This window comes from Chiloscyllium punctatum, chromosome 25 (assembly GCF_047496795.1).
Source record: "Chiloscyllium punctatum isolate Juve2018m chromosome 25, sChiPun1.3, whole genome shotgun sequence".
Classification (NCBI taxonomy): Eukaryota; Metazoa; Chordata; class Chondrichthyes; order Orectolobiformes; family Hemiscylliidae; genus Chiloscyllium; species Chiloscyllium punctatum.
This window is the reverse complement of record NC_092763.1, coordinates 55,260,294-55,274,268: the sequence shown is the minus strand read 5'-3', so window position 1 is coordinate 55,274,268 and position 13,975 is coordinate 55,260,294. Positions and strand designations below refer to the sequence as shown.

The 13,975-nt window shown below is 39.3% G+C and overlaps 1 protein-coding gene across 5 annotated transcripts in view; it reads right to left on the bottom strand.

The window, feature by feature from the left end:
- The window catches only part of tenm1 (teneurin transmembrane protein 1), a 2,368,941-nt gene that overhangs the window by 251,306 nt on the left and 2,103,660 nt on the right, over positions 1-13,975 (bottom strand). For 4 of the 5 annotated variants that reach the window (XM_072595290.1, XM_072595294.1, XM_072595292.1 and 1 more), the window contains one exon: positions 11,913-12,077. The exons of the other annotated variant lie outside the window; for it this stretch is intronic. In XM_072595290.1, the coding sequence (XP_072451391.1) occupies positions 11,913-12,077 (165 nt within the window). The remainder of the gene's footprint in view (positions 1-11,912; positions 12,078-13,975) is intronic. 5 annotated transcript variants of the gene reach the window in all.

Sequence of the window (13,975 nt, the reverse complement as noted above, 5' to 3'; positions counted from 1 at the left end):
TGTACACAAAAAGCTAGCTTCGCCAAGCTGCTTCAGGTTTTCTGGAACAATAATGTTTCTCAGCTGCACCAAGCAAATACTGCTTGTGCACTTTCTTCATCCCAACTCTCAGCTGCACTGAATTATAAATGGCTCAGAAGTTTAATCTGAGGCTCCATGAATCCTCGGGCTTTTCTTCAACCCTAAAGCCAACATGTAGCGACAGCTACTGGTGTTTTAGTCCTTCTCTGATCCCTAATTCCAGTGTGAACCAGGGCAAATACATCTGTCATAAGTGTATATAGCTTGAGCAGCTTTAGCTCTGAATGTATAAGCTGCCAAACTACAAACACTGTAACACATCAGGAAGGGGAATTTTACTTGAAGTTACATCCATTCCGATGGTATTCTCTGATTTGATCAGTGATCAAAGAAAGAAGGATGTGACTGTGAGTGAGGCAGGTAAGTGAACCCAGAGGTAGGAAAGCAGGAGCCTCAGGCTTTGCAAATATTCAATGGTTTGAGTTCTGATTGTTTAGATGGGAATAGGGGCTGCAGCGTGGACAAGTGGAACTGACCATGCTACTGTGGTATACAGGCTATGATACCAATTGGGTAGCAAAAAGGAATTTAGTGGTCGTAGGAGACAGTAGGAGATTGTTCCCTGCAGCTATGAGTGAGATTCCTGAATGTTATATTGTGTGCCTGGTTCCAGGATTCAAGGCAATTGCTCAATACTGGAGAGGAATGATCCATTTGTCATGGCCCAGATAGATATCAGGGAAAGAGATAGAACAAAGAAAGAGATTCTGCATCACATTGAATCAAAATATTCCAGAGGGGATTAAAAAGTTATTTAAATAGAAATTGGGTTATGAGGAAAAGACAGGAAAATGGTGCTAAGTCATGTTGCTCAGTCAGAGTCAGTGCAGACAAAATGAATCTTCTTCTGTAATGTAATAATCCTGTGATGCCTTGAAAATATAGTATTTTGTTCAAAGGAATAACTTGTCATGTCTATGATAACATCCTAGCTATTACAATTTACACAGAAGGTGACCAAAATAAAGCAATCTACGAATTCCATCTCACCTTTTAGCTGAGATTAACCACATGAGAAAACTAGCCATGATGCTCTTTAATATTTTGACTTCAAGAAAGAAATATTACAGACATGGAAAATCAAAAGTGTGTCAATCCCAGCTGTAATGTAAATGTTCATAATAACAAACAAGGAGATAATTGTAATTTAAATACATCATGCCTGAAATTGGGGTCACAAAATTCAGATCTCCAATTTGTTTTAAAATCTTTGGGAAAAAAGTGTAAATAACCTTCAAATCTTCATCACCTGAAGGAATAAATCAATTTATTGATTCATGCAGTGGGAGTTTGCAAATCTGCACATGCTTAGGTGTGACTGAAAACTGCTTTAATTGTTTTGAGAAAGAGGAAAATTATAGAGCTTCGGTTCAAGCTGTTGAAGCATTGTTGTTTACTTAGTTTTCTAAGAAGACATTTGTTGCACAAAGCAAAAATAACAATCTCATAGTTAAATGTCACCATGTTATTGTGAAATGTGTATCCTTTAAAATATATTTTGCTCACAATTTTACAAGTTGGCCAATTTGTCTTGCTGATGGGGAAGGGTCAGACCTCAAAACTTACATCAGGCATGACCTGAATCCATCCTAATTTCAGGAACCAGGCTTCAAACAGGAAGTCACCTAATGCTGAAGAAGCAGATGATGTGATACTGCTACAGGGTACAGGTTAGAGTATAATTAAGAGGTGGCAGCCAATATAGAGGCCATATATAGAGGCCACAATTGATCTGAAAAAGAATTAATTATTTTCAGTCGTGGTCTTGGACTCTAGCTAAGGTTTTCATCAGTTGAATGTTTGGAGCCTTTATAAAGTAGGCGGTGATAGTAATAGTACTAAGCTCTTTTGCTCCAATTAATAAACCTGTGGGCTCACTCCAGGATCTTCCAAGCCCCCTGATGGTTCCTGAGGTCCACAATAGTTGCAGTGAAAGGAAACAAAATTGGATTTTTTTTTGGTGCCTTGCCTCTTCTCTGTTACTTACAAGTAGTGGAATGGCACCCAATTTCCTTACTGGGGCAATGAAAAGAAAATCTAAGTTGGAATGAGGATATGACAGTCCAGTTAGGTTAGAGGAAATAAATGTAGGATTAAGTTGTAAAAAAATAAACTTCAATTTAATTCAGATGATTTGCATTGAATATATATAATTTTGAAATAATGAACATTAACGTACAATGTCAAGTTAGACTACTAATTGGATGGAGGACTTCAGGATGGAACTACATCTTCCTTGGACTAATCAAAATTTTATGAGATGCCATGGTTTCCCTTTAAAATAGCTAAAAGGTCTGGAATGAAGGAGCCAGCCCATAATCCCCATGGCTGGGAATACTTTAATTGCTTTAGTGAGACTTTCATCCCGGTCTTAAAAGGATCTTCTCCCTTGAAGAATTGCCAGCACATAGGTTGGCTGATAGCTCTGCAATCCAGAGGCACTAGTCAGGAGGGCTGGCCTACAAGCTGTCTAATGAAACCTAGCAAATTCTGTGGTCAGAAGTTCTCTGCGTAGGGCTTCTTCACACAATTGAAGATGGACACATTCCCAACACTTTTCAGCATAGCAAAAAAAAACTGATGTCAGAAGATCTGCAGATAGCCAAAAGACCCACTTAATGCCTAATGTGAAAGCCCTAAACCGATTTTCCCATCTGGGAGATATTAGCTAATGACAGACAAAAATTGTGATATCATCTGTGGGCCAGCATGAGATCAATAGGAATATAGGAAGATAGGAAATAGGAGCGGAAGTAGGCAAATCATCCATTCAAACCTGCTCTATCATTTACCATGATCATGGCTGATCTTAATCCTGATCTCAGTTCCACTTTCCTGTCTGTTCCCCATCATCCTTTGTCCTGCTTTTCATTGGAAACATATCTATTGAATAGCTATTTATCTGCCACAATGATATTCATAGCTAGAAAATGGGTGTCAACCCCTATGTAATAATCTGTTCACAATGACCAAATAACCAACGTGTAGCAGAAACAACCTCTTTTAGATCAATAATTTAAGCAATCAGCAAAAAAAAACACAAAGAAAAATACCCCCAACAAATTTGCTGCATGTCCTTTGTCTTACATGGATTGGTGTAAATTGCTAATGATGTAATAGTTATTAGGTTTCATTGCTTTCTTGACCACAGGCTGAATATTTTTCACGTTTCCATTGTACCAAAACTTGACATCTCATAATTGTGTCAGGAAGGTTGAGATACATTTTTGAGGCATTGTTGTTCATTTAGCGAGTTGCTGTTTTGGAGATCTATGTAAGAAATAGCTGCTTTCTTTGTTCATTTGTCTGTTGGGTCTTGGTCAAGTAATATCTTGACTATGTGACTTTTCTCCCTGATTTGGTTAACTCCATGACTTTACCATCGCTATCTCTGTAATCCCAATCTCACAACCCTCTTGCAGCCACACTCATGTAATTCTGACCTCTTGAACATTTCTAATTTTCATTGCTCCAGCATTACTATCAGCTGTCTAGGCCCTGAGCTGTGGAACTCTATCCCTAGTTGTTCCTTTAAAATGCTTCTTAAAACCTACCACTTTGGTTCAATTTTTAGTAATCAGCTCTAATTTTGCTTTATTTGGCTCAGTATCTAATTTTGCTATGTGATGCTGCTGCTGAGTGCCTTGAGACATTATATTCTGCTATATCGAGAGAAATTATTATTGTTGAATTGTAGGTCAGTGAGCAAATAATTTTATGTTTGCAGGGAAAATCTATCCTCTGTTGAACATTGAAATCATTCTGCAGGTAATGAGAATTTGTGTGCATATGTATCAACAAGGGACACACATGCATACATTTTACTAGTTCATGCTTTTAGTTGAAAACCATGAGTTTTACAGTGAGTGCAGAAAATGCAGAGATGTGGTATTTTACTTGTTTTGTATAACAAAAACATAGTACCATAGCTTTACTATGAAATAGCACATAAGAATCAATAGAAAGTTTCATAGAGACATCAAACAGGAACATAAGGGACAAGTATAGCTGTGTGGCATCTAATGTGCAAAAGCACAGTTAACCGATAACTAATTAAACTACCCTTTCTTCTCACTCCAGCATTTGTTACGCCAACTGAAAATACAGAGGATTCATTATGTAGGAGTAATGATGACAGAAAAGTAATTGGTGACAGTACACTTCATTGTAAATGATCTCACTAATCGTCAAATTGATTCCAATTAATCCTGAAATGCTCTAGAATCAAGTCAAATATGGATGCTTTCATTCTCAAAGGTGACATAAACATCACAATTATATTGTTTATAACTAAGAGTTCTGAAAGCTGAAAGTGTTACATATGAGATAGAGTTGACAACGTCACCATGTTCACGTATGGTTTCTTTACATTTAATGCAACTGATCTTGTTGAAAGTTCCCTTCAGGTGTTTGTATTTGAGTGTGTCGGCCTTTGTGAGTCTAAAAGTGAGAAAGCAAAGTGTCATAGGCAGCTCCTCACTGCACTGCAAAGTTAATCAGGATAAAACAGTAAGTGGTGGAGATATGGCGAAGGGCAATTACAATGTGATTAGGCAAGATTTAGGATGCATAGAATAGGGTAGCAAAATGCAGGTGATGGGGACATTCAAAATGTGGAGCTGGTTTAAGGAAGAGATATTGTGTGTCCTTGATAGCTGTGTCCTTGTCAGGCAGGGAGGAAGTGACAGGGTAAGGGAAATATGGTTTACTGCAGAAATTACATTTCTTGTTAAGCAGAAGAGGGAGGCTTATGTGACGATGAGACAAGATGGTTCAGATGAGGCGATCAAGAGTTACAGATTAGCTCGGAAGTTGTAAAGAATTTTAAGAAGAGCAAAGAGAGGACATGAGCAGTCTTTAGCAGGTAGATTAAAGGAGAACCCTAAAGCTTTCTATAGGTATGTGAGGAATAAAAGGCTGACTAAGGTAGGAATAGGGCCAGTCAAAGACAGAAGTGGGAAGTTGTGTGTGGATCCTGTGGAGATCAGAGGGGTGCTAAACAAATATTTCTCATTGGTTTTCACTCAGGAAGAGGAGAATATTGTAGAGGAGAAGAATGAGATATGAGATATTAGACTGGAAAGGATTGAGGTTAGTAAGGAAAAAGAGGTGTCATCAGTTCTCGAAGGACTGAAAATAGACAAGTCCCCTGGACTGGATGAGATTTATCAGAGGATTCTCTGGGAAGCCAGGGAGGTGGTGTTGGAGCCTTTGGCTTTGATCTTTGAGTCATCATTGTCTACAGGTTTAGTACCAGAGGACTGGAGGATTGAAAATGTTGTGCCCTTGTTCCAGAAGGGCAGTACAGATGACCCAGATAATTATAGACCAGTGAGTCTTACGTCTGTTGCAAGAAAAGTTTTGGAAAGGAATAGGATTTATAATCATTCAAGCAACAATTTGATTGCAGACAGTCAACATGGTTTTGTTAAGGGCAGGTCATGTCTCACAAACCTCATTGAGTTTTTTGAGAAAGTGACCAAGCATGTAGATGAGGGTAGGGCAGTTGACGTGGTGTACATGGACTTCAGTAAGGCCTTTGACAAGGTTCCACACGGTAAGCTATTGGAAAAAAATGGGGAGGCATGGGATTGAGGGTGATTTAGCAGTTTGGATTAGAAACTGGCTTTCTGTAAGAGGGCAGCATGTGGTGTTTGATGGAAAATATTCAGCTGGGAGTCCAGTTACTAGTGGTGTGCCACAAGGATCTGTTTTGGGACTACTGTTGTTTGTCATTTTTATAAATGAATTAGACACAGGCAAAGGTGGATGGGTTAGTAAGTTTACTTATGACATTAAAGTTAGTGGAGTGGTGGACATAGTGGAAGACTGTTGCAAGCTGCAGGGGGACTTGATAAACTGCAGAATTGGGCTGAGAGGTGGCAAATGGAGTTCAATGCAGATAAATGTGTGGTGATTCACTTTGGGAAGAATAACAGGAAGGCAGAACATTGGGTCAATGGAAAGATTCTTGGTAGTGTGGATGTGCAGAAGGATCTTGGAATCCATGTACATAGATCCCTGAAAGTTGCCACCAAGTTGATTGTGCTGTTAAAAAGGCAGACAGTGTGTTCGGTTTTATTGGTAGAGGGATTGACTTCCAGAGCCATGATGCTGCAACTATACAAAACGCTAGTGTGGCCGCACTTGGAATATTGTCTACAGTTCTGGTTGCCCCATTACAGGAAGGATGTGGAAGCATTGGAAAAGGTGCAGAGGAGATTTACCAAGACGTTGCCTGGTCTGGAGGGTAGGTCTTATGAGGAAAGGCTGAGAGACTTGGGTCTGTGCTCATTGGAAAGAAGAAGGCTAAGAGGGGATTTGATAGAGGCATACAAGGTGATGGGAGGATTAGCTACGGTAGACAATGAAAGGCTTTTCCCTCGGATGATGACGTCAGCTTGTACGAGGGGGCATAGCTACAAATTGAGGGATGATAGATTTAAGACAGATGTCAGAGGCAGGTTCTTTACTCAGAGTGGTAAGGGTGTGGAATGCCCTGCCTGCCAGTGTTGTTAACTCAGCCACATTTGGGAGATTTAAACAATCCTTTAGATTGGGACAGAAATCACTTGGTCCAGACGGACTGTCTGAGCAGGAGTTAGAATTATTCTCAAAATGCTCCTGTGCCAATATACTATTTATAGGAACTGGTAGCCTAACATTTTGTAACATGACAGTCAACACTGTGTAATGCATTGCCTGAAGGGTAAAAGCCCCCATGGGAGTCTTCACTGCATGCTGAGAAGGCACACAATTTCCTGATTTCTGTTTTCTCCGGGTCTTCTTTTCAATCAGCTAAGTGTTTCATTTCTGTTTGCCTCTTTTAATGCCCTTCCAAACACTCAGTCTCAAGAGGTCATGACTAGCAACAACTTCCAAATTATCAAGGTCTATGTTTTTCATCTCCATTTCTCAGTTACAGGAATCCTAATAGTAGTGCAATAAACCTTGGGAGGTCATGACCCAAGGGTTAGTATACAGTAGAATGCCTTAAGCTATACAATCTTCATTCATCCAATAAGTGCACTGAGCCAATGTAGATGTCAATCAGTTTACACTGATGGAATTAGAATGTCCCAGAACCTTTGAACTGATGTTGCCCTGCCAAGAAATACAAAAAAAAACTGCTGACACAGAAAAGGTGGGAACTGTTCATCCTTTCCCCCTAACATATACTTCTCGTTTAATGTTCTCAATCAGGTTGCTGTTTCTCACTATCTTACTCAGCTTGACTGTCACACACTGCAAAAATTGTAGTTGTTTATTGATTTCAGAATCAAGTGATGGATTGCTGGTAATTATGGAACACAGATAAATGAAGCTATCAATAACTTCCAGTGTCACATTATCAGTGCTGACAGGTGGAAGTCAGTCAACATCCTGGACTATGACATTTGTCATCCTGATGCTGATGGTTTCATGATGACAGAGGGACCCCAACGTACTTGAAGACAAACATATCGAAGTTTTAATTATGTGTTTTTTCTTAGAAGGACAGTCAGCCAAAACATGACTGCAGATGTTCAAAAATGTTTGAAATTTGTTATTAAAGACCTCAGGCAAAGCTCCTTGGTGTGCCAGTTTCCTGAATTTGATACATTTAACTTGTATAGGATCAACACCTAGAGTTTAGCTTATGGCCAGTAAGTCAATAGCTTTGTTGACTTCTCCACTAATTTCCAATATCTAGTTCTGCAGTGTGAAGCAGCTTTCTATGGTGTCTTGTGCTTCACTGATGTGTGTTCTCCCAAGAGTACAACTCAAGATAATTTTCCACCCCAATTGCCAATTGTACATTATGAGTGATGATATTCCCTGTTTTTGTTTTCAATGACTCGAAACAACAAAAACAAAACAGCAGATGCTGGAATCCAAAGTAGACAAGCAGAAGGCTGGAAGAGCACAGCAAGCCAGACAGCATCAGGAGCTGGAGAAGTCCAATGTTTCAGGTATAATTTGAAGAAGGGTTATACCTGTAACATCGGACTTCTCCATCTCCTGATGCTGCCTGACTTGCTATGCTCTTCCAGCATCCTGCTTGTCTACTTTCTTTTCAATGGGGTAGTTTCTATGCTTATCGACATTGCCTTTTCTTTGACTCCTTTATATAAGCTCCTTATATTCTCTGCGTTGAAAGTTATTTCGATTTTCTGGCTGAGTTGTAACCAGTATTCATGGATGTAGCATCTAGCAGTCTGTTGCAATTCACTGCAAGCAGCTCTGAGTGCATTCCAAAGCTTTATCCTCAGATCTCTTTTGCAATTAATGAAGGCAGTCTGCTTGGCTTCAATGACATATTCTATCAGTTGGATATGAGCCTCAAAACAGTCAGGTTTTCCTTTTGTTCTTTTCCATGTGTCGAGAGTGTGATCTTGTAGATGGTGTCTTGAAGAATGCTTCATTTCATTTCTCCACTCTGTGCGGGAACGAGATAGATTGATTCAATTGAGTCAAATACTGTTGTGTTTTACCTGGGCAGGACAGCTGACATTGATGCAAATGTGGCATCTCTGCTTTGAATGAAAATAATCTTCATGGGCTGTTTCTTAACACTGGTGCACACCAGGAAGTCATCTCTACAGTCAGTCCTGTGACAGCTGCATCTGTTGAGAATGCTGTTCACAGAGTCTCATATGGTGATGATCAAATTCAGCTTGTGTCATCCTGATCGCGGATGTATCCATGACACCTTGTGTCATGGTGTGTAACTAATGCTTCTTTTCAGAACGCAAAGCTTATGGTAGCAGAATAGCTCCCTGTCAATTCTTAATTGTCTTTCTGAGGTCATGATATCCAAAGCAAGATGGTAATGCCTCACAGTCTGCACCCACTCTTACATTGAAATCACTCAAAAAGTAAATGTATCCAACGTAGACATTTTGATGACAGCAGTGTGAATTTCCTCATGTAACAGGTCTTTGTCTCGGTTGTGGAGTACATATTGGAGCACAGTTACTCATGAAGTTAACTGGCTCACTTGTACAGTAAGAGACATGGAGGGAACACATTCTGAACCATGCATGGGGTTCAATCATTCAGAATATGTTCCTCACAGAAAAACTTTGTTCCTGATGTGTTTTCTTTGAACACTTCACTGCCAGACGAACACAGTGTTTTTCTTCCACTGATTATAATCACAATAAACCAGTTCTCTTATAGTGAAGTCATGTCAAATTTTGGCCGAGAAAATTCCATGTCATTTACTACTGTCTTGTGCATATTATTGATCAGCTGTAAGTCATCCGCAAATTCCATGCATCGGCTGATATTTTAGCTTGCCAATTAAAAAGTGGCCATCTTGTGTCTTTGCATTTATTGAATTTTTATGCCAGGTGCAAGGGATCCTATTCACATGCTGAGCAGGGATTCTAAGCACCCATTGAAACAGATGGACTGCAGCAGATCAGCCCTTTAGTCATGGACTGCTCAACCTGAATTGACAGACCATCAAGACACGGTGTTTTCTTCCATTGTCAAAGACAACCCAAAACACCTGATCTCAATGCCAATTGAGCTAAGCTTGTTACTTGTAACTGCTACTTCTATGTTATTTTAATCCTCTGCATTGAAACAGGAATGCCCTCGCAGCAGTTAAGTGAAATCCACATCACGACTCACCATGTTGTATTATCACATCATCATATAGTCAGTTTGCTGCTGCCAATCTCGAATTGTAGTGACTGACAGGGCCTACTTAGTTGAGTGTGGTGGAGAAGAGCCAATTACTGGTCTGACTTGAAGAAGGTTTAGTACTCAATAAGAATTGTTCATTCAATATTAGCAAATAGTTAGAACTTACATTGATGTAATAGACATATTGTCAGAGATTATGAGGAGCATGTGAATCTTAGGTTTCATGCTTTCAAGATCCTAAGCTTTTTGGTCAATAAGTCCATATAATATCATCATGTTGGGTCATGATTATGGCAATCTTTAGTAGTAATCCTTTCAAAAACTTGAAGGTCTGGGAGCTAAGCCTCCTCAGAGTTAACCTGAGATCAGCCAATTGAGGAATGTTATTACTTATCTCTGGAATAGGTGGAACCTGAACCTGGATCTTCTGGCTTAGTGCTAGGGACACTATCACTTCACCACAAGGGCTGTGCCAAAACATTACTCTGAGGTTGTGAGGGACTCAGTGTTTGTCATCAGGAGGAGGGAGATCTTAGGACTTGCTGGTGCAACGGCTGGGAGAGACTGACTTATTTGTCTTGTCTTTTTGAGTTTCTGTTTGTTGGTGGTGTAGGCTGAAAATAAGAAGCCAACTCGCTCACAAATGCAGAGTGGAAGCAAATTCACATCATTCACACACTAGAACATCAATGATCTCTTGGTTAATGTCTCAAGCTCAGATCTCCCAGACACTGGAAGGTCAAGACTGAACAAATCCTGAAAGGTACACATTGGGGTCACTTGGAAGTCCTGGCACATTTATAAGCTAGTCAATGTGCCAGGAAGCTTAAACATCTGATGGCCAATAACCTGGTACCCAAAAACCTCCAGAAAGTCCCCAGCTTTGAGTTAAAAAATCAAAGACTTTGGATACTTCCAATTATTTGGTCAATAGTTCAGCAGCAAACATTGGAGCAATTTAAAATCTACTTTGACGACTGGATAACTTTTAAACTGAGCCCTCACTGAAGGCAATGAATCTCACCTCACAGCGATCATGAACACCTCAATACCCAAGACACCCAACACACTCTCCCTTCTGGATCCAACCAAACTTCAGCTTCCCCTGTCCACCTCCTGCCCAACCCTGACTCTAGATCCAACATGAATCATTGTGCCTCACAATCCTCCTTTGGATTTAACCCATTGCTCCCCACTCCAACCTCCTACTCCAAATGTTTACTCACTTCCTGATTCACACTCGTTCATTAAACACACTGAAAATTTACTGAGTATCCCTCAACTTATGATGATTAATGGAGTAGAGTTAGTGCAGTAAAAAAAGTAGGTGTGACTTGTTTTCCCCTGACTATCTTACACTGAGGATTCAGCCAGGTTAAACATGTACAGTACATTTCCGAGGCCCCTGGAAATGGGCTCAGAAATGTAGGGGAGCAGATGTAGTTTTAAAAGTAGGTGCAAAAACTGCAATCCAATGGTGATTACTGCTTTTTGAAAATTTGGGCAAATGTACAATGTATCAAGACTGGATTTCAATTCATTTTCACTGTTAATGCTCTCCATTAACAGAACCTGGAACACATTGCCTGAGGAACAGAGAGTCTATTTGTATGGCAATCAACTCACTGCAATTAGTTAGACACTCTCTAGTTGAGCTATCATGTTTTAATTGTGACCTGAATGTCTACCTAACCTACTATTGCAGCAACAAAACTATAATTTACCATCTCACTTCCACAGGGAACAGATGATACAAATGCTGAAGTGACTGGGCAGATTAGTTCTACCCTTGCTCCCCTAAATCACATTATGACAGCTCTAATTCCTTGGTCCATTAAACACTGCCTAATCTAAGTTTTATGAGACAACTCGTACAGTTTTTTTTCCCTCCACCTCCTCCTGTCAGAAGTATCTGCAACAAAATCTAATTAGTCAGTTGTTGTGTACTTTCAAAGAAACAATAAAATAATCCTTCTTTTACCGGTGCTTATTGCCATTAATTTTGCTGTTTGTTGACAAGGAAATAATGATCAGGACAGCATTATATTCACATAGAGTAGGCTTTGCCACTTTATAAATAGCAGTAGCCCCCAACAAAATCAAAGCCTTCTTTGAATAGTTATCGCAGAGCTTGACTAGGGAGTTAAACTGTAATTCCACTCATCTTTTTTAAGGATCATTAGGTGCACAGCTACCTCCAAGACCTCCTTTCATGTCATCTTTGTCTGAACCTTTTCCGCCCATGGGAGATGCAGTAGTATCCAGGTTTTCCAGCCCAGTGAAAGATTTGCTTCCCCCGTTCTCGTAGAGCTGTCCATGTACTGGCTGCAGCTGCCAGGTCAGGCCAAACAGGTGCACTGCTGTAAAACCAACAGGCATTTTTATTCATGTATGTCGATCTCTGCAGTCAATTCAAATATACTCAACAAAGTGAAACAATTATGACTCATTTTTAATGGAATTTCACCCTTTTGTCTGCCTTATTTTCCAGTTTCATAAATACGGCAAGTGATTTGGCACAGTGGGAACATCTGTGACAAATCAAATACGTTTCCACACTCACTATGTGAAGAGCAATTTGCTGCTTGAGTACCACAATTTTACAATAATAAGTCCCAGAGGGTGAGCAAATGCTAATTTCAAAGCAGGTGTAAGGGATAAATCATTTGCTGCAACAAGTCATTTGCCCTAATCACAAAATGAAATAAATTATCAAAAGGGGGTACTTTACATTGTAACTCTGCACCGCAGGTCTTGTTTACATGGAGGTGCAAGTGAATAACTTATTTTCTAACATATTCGTTGTCGTATTTCTCAAATCTAGCCATCCACTATTTTTAGACCAATTGGCATAAAGGAGAAAATGCATTATTTCAACTCAACCTACAATATGACTGACAACCTGAAAGCCTGCGTAAAAAATGAATTGCGGATCTTGCCTGATGGCTTAATGGGTAACTATCTGATGCATGAGTTTCTCATGTAAATGAACTGATCACAATTGGCTACTTTTGGCCTAAAAAAGACAAATATTAGTCAGGATTGCTATTGTTGATTATTCTTCATTCTTCCCACTGAAAAAGCACACGCATGATCGTGGTATAAGGAAAAGATCTTAGCTGTTTGTGATGCCAACACTTGGGACAATGCGCATTGCTAAGTTTATCACATAGAGATGGCTATTTGAGTGAGGTATGAAAATGCTCATCTTAGAGCTGCACCTTAGCAAGGCCCAATACCTCAAGAAGAGAGTTACTTCATACAGAATTTAAAAAAAAGGGTTGTTTGACACCACAAAACATATATCAAGAAGAAAAGGAAGGTAATTGATTTAAAATATCTCAAGTCTCATTTTGTTGGCATCTGAAGGTTCATGTTTATTTTATTGTTGCTGCCTGGATTTCAGATAATAAAACATCACAGATTAAGCTAAATTAATTCAAGAGGAACAAATTAATCTGGAAAAAAAATCATATGCACCGATGATACCAGTGAGATCAAAATGATTCAATGCACAAACAACAAATGGTTCGGTAATTTGACAGCTACGTGGTTAGAATAATTTTATTCTTCATGACAGCATGCATTCCAATATGCCAAACCTTACTCATTTGTACTCAATATCAGCATCCTTAACCCATAGATAATGTTACTAATATTTCAAAGGAGAAGATAAGAAAAATATCAAAAAACAAGTATTTAAAATATAATCTAGATTGGAAATATTAATCAATCCCAATTGGCAATCCCAGTTTCACTTTTGGATTTAAAATGTTTGCAACCTTCCCAAAAAATGTAGTTATTGGCTTGAACGACAAATGCGCAGGCTCCAAAGTATTGTAAAATATGACAACGTATAGTGTTCAGAATCAAACGTTTCAAAGAAAGACTATGTTCCAGGCTTAAGTAGAAAGTAAATTTAATTCCTTTCCTATTTCCCTTCATAACTTTATAAATCCATCTCCATTTGTATCAAGTTGTGAAACAAAGCTTTTCTGTATGGTATGGCTTTCAAGCAGCATGAGAAGTGGTTGAACATTAGCAAACCTGAAGCTGAGTTTATAGAATTATAGACTCAGTCATACAGCATGGAAACATATCTTTGGTTCAACTAGTCCATGCTGACCATGTTGCCAAACTAAAACTAGTCCTGTGTGCCTGCATTTGGCCCATATCCCTCCAAAGCTTTCCTATTCATGTACTTATCCTGGTATCTTTTAAACAGTTAAATTATACCTGCATCCACGCTGGAGAACAA